The sequence below is a fragment of the Gopherus evgoodei genome, chromosome 18, assembly GCF_007399415.2.
Source record: "Gopherus evgoodei ecotype Sinaloan lineage chromosome 18, rGopEvg1_v1.p, whole genome shotgun sequence".
NCBI classification, from domain to species: Eukaryota; Metazoa; Chordata; order Testudines; family Testudinidae; genus Gopherus; species Gopherus evgoodei.
The window spans coordinates 1,803,159-1,822,754 of NC_044339.1; the positions used below are offsets into that span (position 1 = coordinate 1,803,159).

At 54.3% G+C, this 19,596-nt stretch overlaps 1 protein-coding gene across 1 annotated transcript; it reads left to right on the forward strand.

Moving 5' to 3' along the window:
* Positions 1-3,671: 3,671 nt before the first annotated feature.
* On the forward strand, positions 3,672-13,668 carry CELA3B (chymotrypsin like elastase 3B). The gene is made up of 8 exons (XM_030537984.1): positions 3,672-3,711; positions 4,519-4,604; positions 6,197-6,294; positions 8,218-8,352; positions 9,639-9,775; positions 10,560-10,705; positions 11,714-11,866; positions 13,582-13,668. Exons 1-8 carry the CDS (start codon positions 3,672-3,674, stop codon positions 13,600-13,602), a joined length of 816 nt encoding a protein of 271 aa, XP_030393844.1. The 3' UTR covers positions 13,603-13,668.
* Positions 13,669-19,596: the final 5,928 nt, after the last annotated feature.

Consider the following 19,596-nt stretch of genomic DNA (forward strand, 5'->3'; position numbering starts at 1 on the left):
CACCTGCTCCTGGTGCATGAAGATCACGCTCAGACTCTGCTCTAGTTCTGGCAGCCATGGCTGGTTTGAGCTTAACCAGACTGGAGACAGAAGGCAAGAGTGCAGGGAAGGGGGCAGCACACTCCACAATGTTCCAGTGCTGGCAACTCTCCTGGCTGTAGCACGAGTTGGTGTTTTTCAGAAAGCCTCCAGATCCTGGAGTCATGTGATTCTGAGAGACAACCAGCTTCCTTTTCAAACACCAAGCAGTAGCTGGGGAAGTATTTTCTAGCTCTGGCAGTGGCACAGAAATGTGACCCCTAGAAAGCTCAATAATCATCCAGCAAATTTTATTAGTTTTTAAATCTCGTGATGTGTAGAGGGGGCCTGGCCTAGGAGTTCTGAACGAGGGGGGTGGAATCTGCAATTTCACCCTCTGCCCATGGCCCCATCCTGGGAAAAACCAGTCTGACTGGAAATTTTTGACCATTCTGGTGAGAACATCAGAGGTTTTTCATCTCTGTCACTCTCTGCCCAGGTTAGCTGAAGCTCTGAGAAACTGTGCTGTGTTGGCCTAGCCCCTGACACCTTGATGGTAAAGCGACTAAGCCTTGTGTAAGCAAGTCTGCTGCTCTCTGTCCTTCACCTCTGCCTTTATCATCTCCCTCTGAAGTCTGACAGCAGATCTGACATCACCTTGTGGGGGAGAAAGGTAAAAATCCCCTGCTCAACCAGGGTCACTTGTTAATTGTTAACATTCATTTCATGCCACCTGTTCTTGTTCCCAGACTAATTTTGATCCTGTTTAGAGAAGCCTTATTCCCCTGGGAGTGGAGCTTCAGGAAAAGCACAAATGCTGACACCACAAAGGGGATCAGCATCTGGAAAGGCTGGTCGGGAAGCAGAGGACAGCCAGGGATGAGCAGGCCTGGGAGGCTCACCCAGCAGCTGAGGTTACCCGTTACCTGGGTCAAACCACCCTGTAGAAAAAGATGCCCATTGTCACAACTGCCATTGTGCCAGAGACCCAGAATGAGGGAAAAGGACCATTAGTGGGAAATGCCTTGTGGGGTCAGTTGGAAGTGAACTGGGTGCGATTATTTGACTTTGATCTTGTACATTCAGACAATGGACACAAGCCAAATCCAGCCCCGGGAGACTCTGCAGAAAACACTGCAGTTCCCCCTGCCATGGAGTCTGGGGCCCCATGTCTTTCTGAATGGGAGATCAACACTCTGCCCTTCTCATTTCTTCTAAATCCAACAATTACAATAACTCAGGGAAATTAAATGCAAGAGGTGCAACGCAGCACGCCCCACGCACACATCAGGAAAGCTAAATGAGCATTCCCTCAGCAGAGAGAACCTGAGCGGAGTGCAAGCGCCAGGTAAGAGTGACAAGGTGCCACCCTCACGCACACTGCCTTGTGGTACCACGTAGCCCGGCAGGCCTGCTGCACTTTCTTCCTCTTGCAATGATTGATTCCCAGCCCAGAGTACTTCAACCAAGGTTCCCTCTTTAAGTCTTATTTATTCATTCCTGTACAGAGTACAGCTTCTTTAGCCCCACGTCCACTCTTGGAGCCTGGGTCCTCTCTGAAATTCAGGCGCCCACAGCCTCCTCCTGGCTCTTTGAAAGAATTCAGGCAGGCTCCCTCCTTGCGCCGAGAATCCCTCTGCCCTACTCCTGGGCCCTGTGTACTATAAGCTAAGCTGCCTTCTCCTCTCAGGGTCTCTCTGGGATCTTCTCTCGCTAAGAGCACCCTGGTAGCCATTTATGCAGTCCAGGTGCTCCTTCATCAGTTAGCTGCCAACCAGCCACCCAGGCAGTTAATTACTTACAGGTGAGCTGAGAAGGGCTAGTTCTCCTTAACGAAGCCTGTTGTGGATAGACTGGGCCCTGATTCCCCTCAAAGGGGCCAGCCCCCTGTGTCAATAAGGCATTAAAATGAGTCCCACAGAAAGCAGTACAAAACCCTACGTGGTCTGAAGGGAACCCTGAATCTGAATCAACTTTAGGTGCACACTTTGCATAAAGGTTTCATTTGGAAGCGGTTTATAGATGGCTAACGAAGGCTAAGTAGATATTTTAAGAACTGTTAATCGGTTGCTCTAGATTGTTATAGAGACCAATAGATGAGTGGGTGGCTTGTACTCCTGGCCAACAGCCATCCATAACCCCAGCTGCTGATGGGCTTATAACCACCTCTAATACACGCTGTTCACCTCTGGGACATGTTTATAACAGACTTTAGTAACCCTGTACAAGCCATCTATTAACAGCACCTACCTATAAAGTGTGACCAAATTTCCTGCATTTAACATCTGCAGCTTAACACCGTCCCATGTGGGTTCTGGCCTCTCACAGGTTCATTGTCCTGCCCTGATGCAGCCGCATTGTTAATAGCACCATTCGCTGCAAGTGACCCCTGTGCAGAATGGCAGCACGAGGCACAGGCTGCTCCTATGTCCCCTTCGCCCCATAAGGGACCTTACGAGGGGCCTGCTCCAGCTTCCAGTGAAGTCACGTCTCCCGTGATTTCAGTGGGACTTCGATCAGGCCCTGAGTCCTTACCCCAGTGCAGGGAGAGGGACCAGGCCAGCTGGCCTATGTCTGTGCAGATCTTCTGCTCATTCCCCTCCCCACAGCAGGGGGCTGCAGTGGGGGATGGACTCCATTCCTCTAGCCCCCTGGTACCCATGCCAGTGCCCAGGCCTGGGGTGGCCCCACTCCCTTTCCAGTGCTGTGACCTACATTCTGTCTAAGCTGCGTGGCCATGCAGCAGCCTATTAAGAACTGTGCAGGCCTCAGGGCTGCAGCAGGGAGACGCACCTCTCCCCCAGCCCTGGACCTGCTGCGGCGGGGAGAGGCGCCTCTCCCCTGCTGGCCCCAGCCCAGCCCTGGATCTGCCGCAGCCGAGTCCTGACCCAGTCCGGCCTGAACCTCCCGCAGATGGGGAAGAGGCACCTGGCCTCAACCCAACCCAGCCCTGGAGCTGCCATGGCAGGGAGAGGCACCTCTCCCCATCAGCTCAAGTGCTGCTGTGAGGAGAGAGAGCTCTCTCCCTGCCATAGACCTGGGGCAGCCTGCACACCAAACCCCTCGTCCCCGACCTCACCTCAGAGCCCACACCCCCTGCCAGAGCCCTCACCCCCCCTACAGCCCAACCCTCTGCCACAGTCCTGAGCCCCTCATCCCCAGTCCCACCCCAGAGCCTGCACTCCCAGCCGGAAACCTCACCCCCCACTGTTCCCCTCCCACATCCCAACCCTCTGCCCCGCCCCACAGCCTGCACCCCCGGCTGGAGCCCTCACCTCTCTGCCCCAGCCCTGAGCCCCAGCCCCCACTCCAAACCCCTCAGCCCCATCCCCACCACATACGCTTTGTTATGTGACCCAGGGTGGACACATCACCTTCATATTGGCGCACATAACAAAAGTCATTCTGCACACGGGTGGGAAAAATTAGTGACCCAGCCAGTTTGCTGAGTGACGCTCTGGGCATCCATCAATTGGCCACATCCCAATCTGCCCAAGGCCGGGCAGGGCTCTGTTTCCTCACAGTGACCTTGCGTCAGGGCACAGGATATTCCAACACCTGCTCCCAGAGCTGCTAGGCACCTCCCTTCCCTGCAGCCTCTGATAAAGGGGAGTATTAAAGGGCCCTTGGTCCTTGTGGTCCCTCTGGCCAAGATGCTGAGGCTGCTGATCCCCGTTCTGCTTGTGGCTGGTGGTAAGAAATGGGCTAGAGAGAAGACTCTTTCTTCTGCCCCAGTGCCCCTGCATAGAGCACATACTTAAGGAAGAAGGCCCTTCATGCCATCTGCAGCCCCCGGACACACAGAGCTCTCCTTGGTCCTCTTGTGCCTAGCCCCCCGGTTGCCCCTCAACCTCTTGGAGGTTGTGCAAGGTGCTGTCAGGGGAATGGGCCCTGGTGTCTGCCTCAGTTGTAAATGTGGAGACAGGTTGGCTCAGGAGGGGATGAAACCCTGGGTAGGCCTACATTGGGCAAGGTAACCATCCAGGGCTGCGCAGAGGATTCAGGGGGCCTGGGGTCTTTGGCGATGGGGAGCCCCCACTGTCGAATTGCCGCCAAAGACCCGACACTTCAACAGCGGGTCCCGGAGTGGAAGGACCCCCCGCCACTGAATTGCCGCCAAAGACCCGAAGCGGAAAAAGCTCCTGGGGCCCGGGCCACATGAGAGCTTTCCGGGGCCCCCAGAACAAGTGAAGGATCCTGTTTCTGGGGCCCCGAAAAACTCTCATGGGGGCCCCTGTGGGGCCCGGGGCCTGGGGCAAATTGCCCCACTTGCCCCCCCCCCGCCGGACGGCCCTGTAACCATACCGTGGAGAGCCTGGGCCAGGGGAGTGCCCCTCCACCTGAGGACTGGGGCGTGACTCGGGACATCCAGGGTTCGAATGGAGAGGGTGAGCTGCCATAACCACATGTCTCGCTTCCCCATTGTCCAGCCTCCTCTGCTCAGCAGAAAGATCTGGTGCCTTTGCTATCTGGTTAATGCACAGTCCTCTCCCCTTCCAGCCCGTGGGTGTGGGACACCCATCTACTCCCCCCGCACAAGGGTGGTGAACGGAGAGGATGCCGTGCCGTACAGCTGGCCCTGGCAGGTGAGTGGAATCCAGCCATTGTCTGCGGTGACAGCCAATCAGCACCGAGGCTCGATGCGATCGCACCATCTGCACTAGCGCGGGGTGTTAGGGTTCACAGCAAACATTTTTTTTCCCCATTGAAAAATCCAGATTTAGGTTGGCTGAAACCCTACCTGTGTTTGCCCTGAGTTCGTTGCATTTGATTGGTGAGAAGAAGATTGAAACATTTTTTGGAGCCCTCCCCAATATTTCTTTGTGAAGCTTAATGTTTCGATTTCTCAATTCAAAGTGAATCTTTCAAAAGTAAGTCCAGTTATTAAAAAAAATTAAAAACATTTTAAAACACTGAAAAGCAAAATGAAATGTTTCGTTTGACCCATCACGGGTACATGGGCCTGCCCTGACATGGCTGCAGCGTTATCAATTTCTTCTTCAATTGTTTAGGTTTCCTAAAAATCTGAAAAAAAAATCACTTTGGGTGGATATGAAATTCCCCCTACCCCCAAATTTTGGAGCAGCTAAAAAACTCCATTATTCACCCTGCTGTAATCTCCCCAGGACTGGGGGTTGCGGGGGTTAGACTTGCAGAGTTGCTCTGACCACACCAAGCTCTTGTGGTGATGGACAGGCTAAGCAAAGGGGGTGGGGGGACGGATTGAATGGTGCCCTGTTTATGGAGCAAAGGAGAGCTAAAGGGACAGGAAACACCATCTTCTTCATCCCTTCTCCTCATGGCTCTATTGAGGAAGCAATACTCGCCCTTGGTTTAACGCCCCGCCCTGCATCCTTAGGCAACCCGCCGCTGACCTTACGGTCTGAGAGAACAAGTCCCACTTCTGATGTGCATGAAATTCTAGCAGCTGTTTTATCCGGATCCCAGTTTGTGCCTATTGCAGGTCCTGCCCTGTGAATTCCATGGCCCCTACCGACAGACTGGGCAGCCCAAGGCCAGGATTGGCACAAGCTTCCGGCTACGCTTTCAGACATAGCTGAGCCCCACCCTCTGAAATCAGGGCCCTGTCAAGCATCAGACTTTGGGCTCCAGCTCGCAGCAGTCTGCGGAGGGCACGGTGGATTCCTTGCCTTTGAGTTTCTTAGCAGTTCTGTGTCTGTGCCCATGTTCCAACCCATGGAACTGATGGGCACAGGGAGAAGCAAAAAAGCTCTACAATTCTCTGGGAAGGGGCAGCAGGGCCCTGCCAGGGGGTGGGCATGAGAGAGTTCCAATGTGAGCCAGAGACTAGCGGCTCCCCTCAACTCCCAGGGCATTTCTGAGTGACAGTCCGCGCGGGTCAGCCCCTCAGTGCCTGCTGCCCTCTGTGTTGTGTGAACAGGGAGAGGGTTTGCCCCGGCAGACTGCGTGCCATGGTAACTCCGCCGTGTGTAACCACAGTCCCCCAGAGAGCAGCCTGCCTCCACAGCCGGGCCAGGCCATGCTAGCACTCCGATGGGCCATGGTCTCTGGCTGTTTTGGGTGGGTTCCATGGGACGTTACTGGGGCTAACCCAAAAGCTCCCACTGTTCAGAGCCGCCCCACAGTGGAGCCAGAAGACAGGGAGCCCTGGAGCTCCATAGCAGGTCCCCCACTGCCCTGTCTTGTCTCCTGGCAGATCTCCCTGCAGTACGAGAGGGATGGTGCTTTCTACCACACCTGCGGGGGAACCCTCATTGCTCCCACATGGGTCATGACGGCTGCGCACTGCATCTCGTAAGCCTCCTCCTTTTACGATTGCCTAAAATTTAATGCGGCTGATGCACCACGGGGTCTTGGGGCAGGAGCCACAGGGCCTTGGTCTGCCATGGATCCCTGTAACTGACACGCTCTGCAGCCTGGGGCACGTCCCTCCATGAAAAGGCTAACAAGTCCTGGGGTGCATCAGGCGAGGTATTTCCACTAGAGACGGAGAAGTGTTAGTACCATTATACAGGGCATTGGTGAGACCTCATCTGGAGTACTGTGTGCAATTCCGGTCTCCCATGTTTAAGACAGATGAATTCAAACTGAACAGGTGCGGAGAAGGGCTACTAGGATGATCTGAAGAATGGAAAACCTACCTTAGGAGAGGAGACTCACAGAGCTTGGCTTGTTCAGCCTAACCAATAGAAGGCTGAGGGGAGATACGATTGCTGTCTATAAATACATCAGAGGGATAAATACCGGGGAGGGAGAGGAGTTATTTAAGTTAGGCATCAACGTGGACCCCAGAACAAATGGATAGAAACTGGCCATCAACAAGTTTGGCTTGAAATTAGATGAAGGTTTCTAGCCATCAGAGGAGTGAAGTTCTGGAGCAGCCTCCCAAGAGGAGTAGTGGGGGCAAAAAAACCTGACTGACTTCAAAACTGAGCTTGATAAGTTTATGGAGGAGATGGTATGACAGGAATGTCTACAATGGCATGTGGCCCATTGTTGACTGCCTGTAGCATAAATCCCCAATGGCTCGAGATGGGACACTAGATGAGGAAGGCTTTGAGTTACACGGAGAATTCTTTCTCAGGTATCTTCCTCATGGGTCTTGCCCACTTGCTCAGGGTCTAACTGATCACCATATTTGGGATCGGGAAGGAATTTTCCTCCAGATCAAATTGGCAGAGACCTTGGGTTTTTTTGCCTTCATCTGCAGCATGGGGCATGGGTCATTTGCAGGTTTAAACTAGTGTAAATGATGAATTCTCTGTAACTTGAAATCTTTAAACCACGATTTGAGGATGTCAGTAACTCAGCCAGAGCTTAGGGATCTATTACAGGAGTGGGTGGGTGAGGTTCTGTGGCCTGCAAGGTGCATGATCAGACTAGCTGATCACACTGGTCCCTTCTGACTTCAGTAAGCATATCTAAGTAAGAATATACATGACCACTCTAAACCTAGCCAGTGTCCCTTAAGTGACTTCCCACATGGTGTCAGAGCATGTTAGGATTAGAGCTGAGTGGGTCTAATATTTATTTAATTTTCGTTCTTGATATAGGAATTAGGTACCATGCTCCTGTCTGATAGTTTCTAAGTTATTATCTACAAAAACACTGGAGTTTACAGTTGCCTAAGTACCCCCTGGAATCACAGTTAAAGTTGCGCCCCCCCTCCATCTGAAATGGTGCCCCTGTGTCCCCCCCCCGCCATGCACGGCCCCATTGGCCTGACTGGAGCCACCCGCCCCAAATGTAGTCAAACTACACCTATGTCAGCCCCCATTCTGGGTTCCCCACCCAAGCAGAGTCTTTCAGAGACATTTCCCTTTTCCTGAGACCTGATTCCTTTAGTTCATCCACTTAGTGAGGCTGTGGATCTGTTAAAAGCCTCCCAACCCCTCCCTCAAGGAGTTCCTCCTTCAGCTGAGCTCTGGGAGCCCCTTAACTCGCCTAATGCTCGTTAACCAATTAGCTGCTGAGCACCTAACTACTGGGGGGAGGGGGTTCAGGATAGGTTCAGTCTCTTTACAGAAGCCCATCATGGCCCTGACTCTCCTTCGAGGGGCCAGTCCGGCCACAACAGTGTCTCTGTGCTGTGTGATGATGTCTCCTGCATGGCATGTAGGACTCAGACCCCTCTGAGTCCCAAGGGGACACTGCAGGCTGCCCCCTGCTGCAATCCCTGGGCTGTCCCCTCACAGGCTCTTGGGGGTTTCCTTCCAGTACATCCCGCACCTACGAGGTGGTGCTGGGGGAGTACGACAGGAGTGTAGCAGAGGGCTCTGAGCAGCACATCCCGGTGAATCCTGAGGACATCTTCGTCCACCCTCGCTGGAACTCCATCTGCGTGGCCTGCGGGTAAGGCAATGCAGGCACGTGCCAGGCTGCAGCTGCCCGCCCTTCTGTGCTGCCTGGGGGCGGCAGGGCTCCCAGGGAGGGCAGTGGCAGATGGGGAACAGTCTGTTATCCGAACGGCTGGGGAGGGAAAGACACACACAGAGCTGTTCCCATGTAAGGACCCTGCGCCTGTCGCTGGTGCCCTGGACAGCACCCTTCAGGCTGGCGGGCGCTGAGGGGCTGCAGAAGTCAGCAGGGGAATAGTGTGGTTTTATCTGCCACACTGGCTTCATGGCCATGGGCTCCGCTCATAGCAGAGCAGGCCCTGGGCAGGCCTGTGACCCAACCGGGCTGGGGTCTACGTCCTGATCAGCACACACTGCCCTTCCTTTGGGAAGGGACCGGTGAGGGGGCTGCAGGCCGTCTGTGCCAAGCTCTGTACCAGGAACATATTGCAGAGTAGCAGCCGTGTTAGTCTGTATCTGCAAAAAGCACAGGAGGACTTGTGGCACCTCAGAAACTAATACATTTATTTCAGCATGAGTTTTCGTGGGGTACAGCCCACTTCATGGGATGCATAGACTGGAACACACAAACAGGAGATATTTATACATAGAGAGAACATGAAAAGGTGGAAGTAGCCAGACCAACTGGAAGAGGCCAATCAATTGAGATGAGCTATCATCAGCAGGAGAAAAAAAACTTTTAAAGTGACAATCGAGATGACCCATAGAAGGTGTGAGGATACATAACATGGGGAAATAGATTCAATTAGTGTAATGGCCCAGCCATTCCCAGTCCCTGTTCAAACCTAAGTGCCACCTTCAAGCCTGTCAGTGAGTGGTTAGAGAGGCTGAAGTGTTCTCCCACTGCTTTTTGAATGTTATCATTCCCGATGAAGTGAGCTGTAGCCCACGGAAGCTTATGCTTAAATAAATGTGTTAGTCTCTAAGGGACATATCGTCCCCCTTTGGTGCAAGGGGTGGGTTTTTAGCCCTGGGCAGTGATGTCTTCAATCCATGGAGCAAGAGAGCAGCCCCCCCATGGCCCCGTCCTGCTGCCCTCTCCCTGCCCTGGGGGGACACCTCGAGCACAGTCTCCAGGCCTCTCTGGTCAGGCTGCCCGCAAGGGGGGTCTGTCATGCTGTGGACACATGTCCCCCAGAGACCTGGACTGAGCCCCGAGCCAATAAGAGCTGCTGCCCTGTGACATCCCTGGCTTCTCGCTTGGTCTGCTGGAGGATGGCTCCATGGCCAGACCCCCGAGCCGCCCGCCCTTCCAGTGAGCTCTGACTCCTCCTTTTGCAGCAATGACATCGCCCTGCTCAAGCTGTCCCGGAGTGCCGAGCTGAACGACGCAGTGCAGCTGGGCTGCCTTCCGCCCGCAGGCGAGATCCTGCCCAACGATTATCCCTGCTACATCACTGGCTGGGGACGCCTCTCCAGTACGTGCCTGGGGGGCTCTGCGCTGGGGAGCTTTCTCATGGGAAAGTGCAAGGGCAGCCACGCTGGGGTGCATCGGCTCGGGACGAATTAGTTCATTGTCCCTCTGGGTGGATTCCTTCTCCGCTAGCACTGAGAGGCCTCAGAGATCCAGCCCCGGAGACCAGTCTCCACAAATGAAGTGCAGCATGTGTAGCTCAGGGTTCCTTCCACATGCATTGCCCCTTGCCAATGTGCCTCGATCCTGGCCTAGGGGGCCTCCTCCAGGGGCACCAGGGAAGCTGCCAATTTGTGTCACCAGAACTAATTATTCTCGGACATAGTCACCTTCCCCCTATGAGCTGGATGGGCACCCACCTCTCCATCAAGTAGCCATCGGACAGCAGTGAGCGTTGACTGGTACTCATGTAGGAGGGCGTCAAGCTGGGGAGGAAGGGGTGACAGGTTCCCTAGCTCATCACCAGCTCCTCCAACCAGCCCAGGCTCTCTCTGGTTCTGTGGGAAAGTCAGGAGCAGCAGGAGCCAAACATCACCTAGGGCCTTCTCCTGCAAGGTGCCGAGTGCCCCCAGCACCCACTGACTTCCATTGGAGCTGAAGGAGTATCAGAGGGGTAGCCGTGTTAGTCTGGATCTGTAAAAGCAGCATTGGAGCTGAAGGTGATCAGCAGCTCCCAGGGGTGCTCAGTGCTGCTTGGGATTGAGCTCCGAATGAGACAGGAGAGGTAGAACTCGAACCCAGTGCCCGGGCTTGGTGTCACTGAGGAAGGCTGCATCGTCCCTTTGCAGCTGGCGGGTCCCTCCCTGAGAAGCTGCAGCAGGCTCTGCTCCCGGTGGTGGACTATGCACACTGCACCCAGAGTGACTGGTGGGGCAGCATCTCTATCAGAGAGAGCATGGTCTGCGCGGGCGGGGACATCAGATCAGGCTGCAACGTGAGTAGAAAGAGAGTGGCGGAGAATTTGGGTGCAGTGCTGTCTCGTGTGTGCATATGATCTGTCTGACCAAATTACTGCAGGCACCCACTAGTCAAACATACAGTGGTGACTCAGCTGTTACCGGGGGGTCACATGCTCTGTTGCTGTTGTAGGCTGCACTCACTGCACCCACCAAAGATGTACAGGAAGGTTACAGGAAGCAGAAACTCATCTCCACGTAGCTGTGCAGCCTGCACGCAGCTTTGAAAGGCTGGCAGGTGCCCAGCTTGCTGCCCTTCCCCCCAGGCAAAGCCCATTAGAATAGCTCAGCAAGGAACGTTCAGGGAATGATTTATCCACGTTTCTCTGCTCATCAGTTGCCAGGTTGGGAAATTCTGAAGTGTGATTCATAGTAATTTCACTCTTTCTCCCGGAAATCAGCTGGTGCCTGCAGTTTGGGCTGTAGCTATCACACCCGGACACACAACAGGCAGCTGGCACTGCCAGCACAGCACAGATTGACTGTAAAACTGACAGCGTGTGGTCTGTTAGTTAGTTACATGTCAGCCAGTCAGGGAGAAGAAGCCAGAGCAGTGAGGCTGTAACACCAGCGCTATGCGATTTGTAAACGGTACAAATATCAGGCTGGAAATTTGCTTTGGGTGAATAGGAGCATCTGAGTGAAGAGCTCCCATTCACCCGCCTAGGCGTAGGTAACGCTCCTGCTCAGACATTCCTGCAGGGCTGATGCCAAAGCCTTGTCTTTGTTTGCCTAATCCCATGGGGCGAAGAGGTCAGACTCAGCTGCACTGGAATGTTTTCCTCCTCTCAGTCTGACCAGTTCACAGCCAGCTCTGGGTGAGAGAGTTCAAGGCACTGGTTAGGCCTCCTTGCGGTGACAGCCGTGGAGATGGCCCCAGTGGACTGGACTTTGCCCCCAGAGCCTGGTGCACAGCTGTAGCAGGCAGCGAGTGAGGGATCGGGGATCTGACTCACCCTCACCCATGGGGGCTGTCTGTCTTCCAGGGTGACTCTGGTGGCCCCCTTAACTGCCAGGCCTCTGATGGGAGATGGCAGGTGCAAGGCATCGCCAGCTTTGTCTCTTCCCGTGGGTGCAACACCTTAAAGAAACCCACCGTCTTCACCCGCGTTTCCGCCTTCGATGACTGGATTGCAGAGGTGAGCCCCCCAGCCATGTTACTGCACGGCAGCGGGAGGGAAATCTGCTCCTGGGGAGGGTCAGGGAGAAATCAGAAGGCCAGGCAGGGGGTCCTGGGACGGGACAGGGGGCCCCAGACGGACAATGTTTGGGGGCTCTCTCCAGGAACAGAATTTGAATCTGGTGAGGGCCCCTTGAGTGTGGTGTCCTCCTGGGGCTCTGAGCCAAGCTCAGTGCCACGGGCCCCATGCAGAGATCACAGCCAGCTGTGCTGCACACAGCACTGAGCAAGCGGGACCCATCATGTGACGTCACCTTTGGTCCCCCTTGTGCCTCACTTCTTCCGGTAGCCCATGTCACTGCCGAGCAAAATAAGGAACAGCTGAGTCTGGCCTGCAAAGTGGTTTCTGTAAGATCTGCAGCCTGGAAGAGCTGGTCTCAGCATAGCAGATACTGGAGGCAAACTAGCTCGGATGTGCTTCTCCGCTGGCACGCGCGTGATGACCCTGGAGCCTGCTGGGAGCCGGCATTTTGGGCACACGGCCCAGAGCCACAAGCAGGATGCTCAGCGGTCTGTAGCACCACCCAGCTCTAGGGATAGTTTGAGACAGAACATCTGGCTTGGCTGTGGCTGTGAGCTCTGTCCTGCAGTGAGCAGGGGCTGGAGGCAGGCAGAGGGAGGTGTTGAGGGGGGGAGCAGCATGGCCTAGTGGCTGAAGCACGCACCTGCAAACTGGAATTTCTGTGCTGTACTCCCAGCTCTGCTGCCCTGTGCTCTGGCTGACCCCTTGGGGCTGGATTTGGATCTCACTGCTAACAGGGGCAGAGTTCCTCTGGTGTCAGGGCCAGGCTCCCCTCTCAGTTACACCAGGGTGGGGGGCATGACGCTCTGGATTTACACCTGTGTAACTCAGGGCACAAACTGGCCCAGACAAACTCTACAAGTGTCAAACCAGCGTCACTGAGAGCAGGCCTGGGCCTTGGGGGCCTCAGTTTTCCTAACAGATGATTTGGGGGCAACTGTTTCCCCCTGCCTTATTTGAGTGCAGTGAGAAGGGCAGATTGTGTCGGGCAAAGGCCTGGACCTCGGTAACCTCTGGCACATGGCGGGGAGTGTGAGTCATGCCCATGTGCTGTAGCACTGGACACCCCCATCCCAAATGGCAGGTCCTGGCCAGTGGGTCGTAGCAAGGGTCCGGGCCCCCCGCGCTCTCACTTCCCCTGGGCGGTGGCAGCAGCGTGGAGGAAGCTGCTGGAGCCAGCGAATGGACAGTCAGCAGTGGGATAGTGATTTGTGGCCTGGCTGCAGGGGCTTAACAGGGTCTGCAGGACTGGGAGAGCGAGAGCTGGGGGGCTGGGGAGAGAAAGGGGAGCAGGAGGCTGAAGGGCTGAGAAGGGAAGGGGAGGGGAGAACAGGGCTGGAGGACTGGGCAGGGGAGGGGGAGCTGCACAGGGGCAATGGTGACAAAATGCGATTGTCGGTTGTCTTAGTAAAAAGTCTGGGAGCTGCTGGACTAGAGGCGGAGGCTGATGAGCCTGCTCCAGCCTTGGCTAAGGGAAGCAGCTTTTTCAGCTCAGGCACTAGAGGTTGCTGAGTTAGTTATGATCCCCAGGTTCGAGCCACTCAGGGGCATCATGTTACATATACAAAGGGCTTCAGAAGCCCTGAGAATACGATTTGTGCCGTAGTTTATTGTATCCTGCCCTGATATACTTTGGGTTGCTTTTCTTTCAGACCATCGCTAATAATGCATGATAAACTGAAAGAGCCACATCTCGGAGAAACTTTCCTGGGCAGATAATAAAACAATTGTAGAAATCCCATTGTGGGTGTATTTCTTGGGGGGCAGGGGGTTCTCTTTGCTGGGGTTAATGCAGCGCCGATAACCCCAGGGCTCCTTGCAATTGGGCAGCATGATGGAGGGAAGGTTGTGTAAAATGAGGAATTCTTTCTTCTGGGATTTCATGCTCTGCTCTGGCGTTCCTGTAGCTTTGAAACTGTTCTTTGAAGCCCTTCACATATACCTAGTGGGTCCAATTCTGCTCTGCATTGCATACGGGGTTGTCACTGACACTCAGGCTGGGCAAGTGTAGAATGACTGAGTGGAGGAGTCCACCTTCATACCCACAGTGCACTTATGGAAGTGACACACAGGTCAGAATTTTCCAAAGAACTCAGCAGGATGGGAGTCTGGGGGATGCTGAGCTCTTATTGAAATCTAGCCTTCTATTGGAGACAAGCACAAAGCAGTCCCTACACTGCTACGTATCCGATTATCAAAAGCTCAGGCTAGAGTATGAGGTCAGACATTTGCGGGGCTGTGGAACGCAAGAGGGGTAGCTGAGCTGCTGCAGAAGAGACCCAGTCTCTTACTCAGAACTTTAACCTAATTTTATTTTGTCAGTGTCATTTCCCCTGGTCTCATATTACTGGTCTCACAGTCTCTAGGAGGGGAAAGCACAGTGTGTGCATCTCCTCAGTAACGGGAAAGGACAGTAAATAGGGCAGGCGACCGGCTTGGCTTAACAGTGAAATCCCCGCTGATCTTAAATGCAGAAAAGCAGCTTACAGGAAGTGGAAGGTTGGACAAATGACCAGGGAGGAGTATAAAAATATTGCTCAGGCATGCAGGAGTGAAATCAGGAAGGCCAAATCACACTTGGAGTTGCAGCTAGCAACAGATGTTAAGAGTAACAAGAAGGGTTTCTTCAAGTATGTTAGCAACAAGAAGAAAGTCAAGGAAAGTGTGGGCCCCTTACTGAATAAGGGAAGCAACCTAGTGACAGAGGATGTGGAAAAAGTTGATGTACTCAATGATTTTTTTGCCTCTGTCTTCACGAACAAGGTCAGCTCCCAGACTGCTGCACTGGGCAGCACAGTATGGGGAGAAGGTGACCAGCCCTCTGTGGAGAAAGAAGTGGTTTGGGACTATTTAGAAAACCTGGACGAGCACAAGTCCATGGGGCCGGATGCGCTGCATCCGAGGGTGCTGAAGGAGTTGGCGGATGTGATTGCAGAGCCATTGGCCATTATCTTTGAAAACTCATGGCGATTGGGGGAGGTCCCGGATGACTGGAAAAAGGCTAATGTAGTGCCCATCTTTAGAAAAGGGAAGAAGGAGGATTCGGGGAACTACAGGCCAGTCAGCCTCACCTCAGTCCCTGGAAAAATCATGAAGCAGGTCCTCAAGGAATCAATTCTGAAGCACTTAGAGGAGAGGAAAGTGATCAGGAACAGTCAGCATGGATTCACCAAGGGCAAGTCATGCCTGACTAACCTAATTGCCTTCTATGAGGAGATAACTAGGTCTGTGGATGAGGGGAAAGCAGTAGATGTGTTATTCCTTGACTTTAGCAAAGCTTTTGATACGGTCTCCCACAGTATTCTTGTATTCTTGCCAGCAAGTTAAAGAAGTATGGGTTGGATGAATGGACTATAAGGTGGACAGAAAGCTGGCTAGATTGTCGGGCTCAACGGGTAGTGATCAACAGCTCCATGTCTAGTTGACAGCCGGTATCAAGCGGAGTGCCCCAAGGGCTGGTCCTGGGGCCAGTTTTGTTCAATATCTTCATTAATGATCTGGAGCAGGGGTCGGCAACCTTTCAGAAGTGGTGTGCCGAGTCTTCATTTATTCACTCTAATTTCACATTTCGCGTGCCGGTAATACATTTTAATGTTTTTTAGAAGGTGTCTCTCTACAAGTCTATATATTATGTAACTAAACTAGTGTTGTATTGTAAATTAAACAAGGTTTTCAAAATATTTAAGAAGCTTCATTTAAAATTAAATTAAAATGTTAATCTTACGCCTCCAGCCTGCTCAGCTCGCTGCTTGTCTGGGGTTCTGTTCACCTAGGCCGGCAGCGGGCTGTGCGGGGCCGGCAGCCGGGACCTCAGCTGGGAAGGGTCTGGCAGCCAGAACCCCAGACCGGCAGCAGGCTGTGCGGGGCTGGCGGCCGGGACACCACACCAGCTCAGCCCACTGCCGCTCAGGGGTTCCATCCGCCGGCCCCTGCCAGCTGGAATCCTGGCTGCCGGACTCGCTCAGCCCGCTGCCGGTCTGGGGTCCTGGCCCTGCCCACACACAGTGGGTACCTTCCTTCTCCCTGGTTCTGGCCCATTCTCCTCCTCTCTCTGCACTGAACTGAGGGTGGGAGTGGACCGAGCACAGGGCTGGGGGAGAAGGGTCTGGCCAGGAGTTAGAATGAGGGAGGGGGCTCAGGGTTGGGGCAGGCAGGAGATTTGGGTGTGAAGCACTTACCTGGGCAGCTCCCATTTGGTGTGAGGGGTACCGGTGGGAATGTGAGTGAGGGTGCTGAGACTCCCATTTGGTGCTCACAGTGGGGGTGGGGATGTGCAGGGTGCATGGGATGTGGGGGGGCTGGGGATGTGGGAGGTGCAAGAGTCAGGGCAGAGAGCTGGGGGTGTGTGATGGTGGTGCAGGTGTCAGGGTAGGGGGGCTGGGTATGTGTGGGGATGCCAGAGTCAGGGCTGGGGTCATGGGGGGTGAAGGAGTCAGAGGGCTGAGTGGTACAGGGCTCAGGGCAGGGGCCTGGGTTGTGTGGGGGTGCAGGGCTCAGGGCAGAGGGCTGGGTGTGTGTGTGGGGGGGGTTAGGGCTCAGGGCAGAGGGCTGGGTGACTGCCCCCCCCCCGAACCTCCAACCCCCCTGCGCTTTGTCCCGACTACCCTCTCCTGGGACCCCACCCCCTATCTAAGCCTCCCTGCCCCTTGTCCCCTCACTGCCCCCCTAAGACCCTACCCCCTACCTATCCCCTGACTGCCCCAACCCTTATCCACACCCCCACCCCCAGACAGAACCCCCTGGACTCTCATGTCTATCTAATTGCTCCCCGCCCCCTGACAGGACCCCCAGAACTATGGACCCATACAACCCCCCCGCTCCCTGCCTGCCCCAATCCCTCTCCAAACCCCTACCTCCTGACAGCCCTCCCCAGAACTCCTGACTCATCCAACCCCCCACAGCTCCTTGTCCCTTGACCACCCCCTCCAGAGACCTCCCCCACCCTAACTGCCCCCCAGCACCCTCCTTGTCCCCTGACTGCCCTGACCCTTATCCACCCCTCACCACCAACAGACCCCAGGACTCCCATGCCCCATGCACCTCTCCTGCTCCCTAACTGCGCCCTCCAGAGACCTCCCGCCCCTAACCACCCCCATGGGATCCTACCCCCCCATCCAACCGACCCTGCTCCCTGTCCCCTCACTGCCCCTACCCCTTACTCAACCTCCCCCCAGCCCCGGACTCCTTACCATGAGGCTCCCCACTTGCGCGTGGCGGCAGGGCTCTGGATGAGCGAGGAGTGGTTTTCCCTCCCCATGGAGCCAAATGTTGCCCCGCGGGCGCATGCAGCCCCGGCCCCCAGGGCACTGCACGCGTGGCAGCAGGGCTCCAGGGGAAGGGGGGAAGACGGGGGAGGGGCCGGCGGCTTGCTGCACTCTGTCCACGCTATGGCCAGGCAGCATGGACCTTGCAGCTTGCCGCGTCGGCAGGATGTTTAATGGCACACTGGAGTCCCGGCAGGCTCCAGCGTGGCATTAAAATCGGCTTGCGTGCCATCTTTGGCAAGCGTGCCATAGGTTGCCGACCCCTGATCTGGAGGATGGCATGGATTGCACCCTCAGCAAGTTTGCAGAGGACACTAAACTGGGAGGAGTGGTAGATACGCTGGAGGGTAGGGATAGGATACAGAGGGACCTAGACAGATTAGAGGATTGGACCAAAAGAAATCTGATGAGGTTCCACAAGGACAAGTGCAGAGTCCTGCACTTAGGATGGAAGAATCCTATGCATTGCTACAAACTAGGGACCAAATGGCTAGGCAGCAGTTCTGCAGAAAAGGACCTAGGGGTTACAGTGGACGAGAAGCTGGATATCAGTCAACAGTGTGCCCTTATTGCCAAGAAGGCTAACATCATTTTGGCCTATATAAGTAGGGGCATTGGCAGCAGATCGAGGGACGTGATCATTCCCCTCTATTCGACATTGGTGAGGCCTCATCTGGAGTACTGTGTCCAGTTTTGGGCCCCACACTACAAGAAGGATGTGGAAAAATTGGAACGAGTCCAGCGGAGGGCAACAAAAATGATTTGGTGGCTGGGGCACATGACTTACGAGGAGAGGCTGAGGGAACTGGAGTTAATTAGTCTGCAGAAGAGAAGGATGAGGGGATTTGATAGCAGCCTTCAACTACCTGAAGGGGGGTTCCAAAGAGGATGGATCTAGACTGTTCTCAGTGGTACCAGATGACAGAACAAGGAGTAAGTGGGGGAGGTTTAGGTTGGATATTACAAAAAACTTTTTCACTAGGAAGGTGGTGAAGCACTGAAATGGGTTATCTAGGGAGGTGATGGAATCTCCTTCCTTAGAGGTTTTTAAGGTCAGGCTTGACAAAGCCCTGGCTGGGATGATTTAGTTGGGGATTGGTCCTGCTTTGAGCAAGGGGTTGGACTAGATACCTCCTGAGGTCTCTTCCAACCCTAATCTTTTATAATTCTAAGCAGCTACTTGGAGAACCCAATGGCTTCTGAACTCCGTAAGTGGGGTATGTTTTTAGATGCTGAAAGATCCAGAGATGAGATGAGGACGGCAGTTTCATAGCTCACTCCCGCCCTCTCCCCCCAGCCCAATGCCCCAAAGGATGGAATTCTCAGGCAAAATCTTACCACCCTTACTCACAGCATAGGACTTTGGATACATCGGTTGGCTGTAGCTAGAGTGCAGTGGAGGATGTGACCCCTCTCAGGGAAATCTGTGCTTGTGATGTTTCCACAAGCTCTGTGTGGATAGGATCTCTGGAGGTAGTGAAGGAAATTAGTACGGACTTAGAGGCTGCTGAGAAGGAGTTCCAGCCCTGTGAACACCACAGCATTTTCCATTGTGGCCAGTTGCAGGATGGTTGTGTGGCTCAGGCCCTGCCTAGGACACAGGAAAGCTGGGATCAGTTTTCACTCTTGCCTGTCACCGATTCCTTTGGTGAATCATGTGAGCTTGGGATGTGCTCTGTGCAATGGACATATTAATCCCCAGCTCATATGCGATCATACTGGCCCGCAGCATGGGGTAAACCCACGAATGCTGTGTTGCGGGCCACACAGTGCCTCGCCCAACGGGCAGAGCTGTCCCGTGGGTCAGGCAAATCGGGGCAACCGCCTTGGGCTCCACCTTTTGGGGAGCCAGGGGGCTTTGATAAAATCGGGACTGTCCCAATAGAGGGAGCCATAGAAGGAACTAAAATAGATTTGCATTTCTGCTGGAGTTCTCACTGGTAGGGAAGCCCCTTTGCACACCAGACAGGTTTCCCAATGGGATTTTTCTCTGGCCAGCTCAGGCTCCCAGTCATTGTGGGGAAAGAGCTGTTAATGCTCTGTCCTGTGTCAGCCATGGCCCATAGGTGTTACACAGGAATGGCCACACTGGGTCAGACCAATGGTCCATCTACCCACTCTCCTGTCTTCTGAAAGTGACCGGTGTCAGGTGCTTTAGAGGGAATGAACAGAGCAGGCGATTGAGTGATCCATCCCCTGTTGTCCAGTACTAGCTTCTGGCAGAGGCTTGGGACAGTGACACCCAGAGCATGGGGTGGTGTCCCTGTCCATCTTGGTGAATAGCCATGAATTTATCTAGTTCTGTTTTGAACCCCATTACAGTTTTGGCCTTCAGAACATCCCCTGGCAATGAGGTCCACAGGATGACTGTGTGTTGTATGAAGTAATATTTCCTTCTGTTTG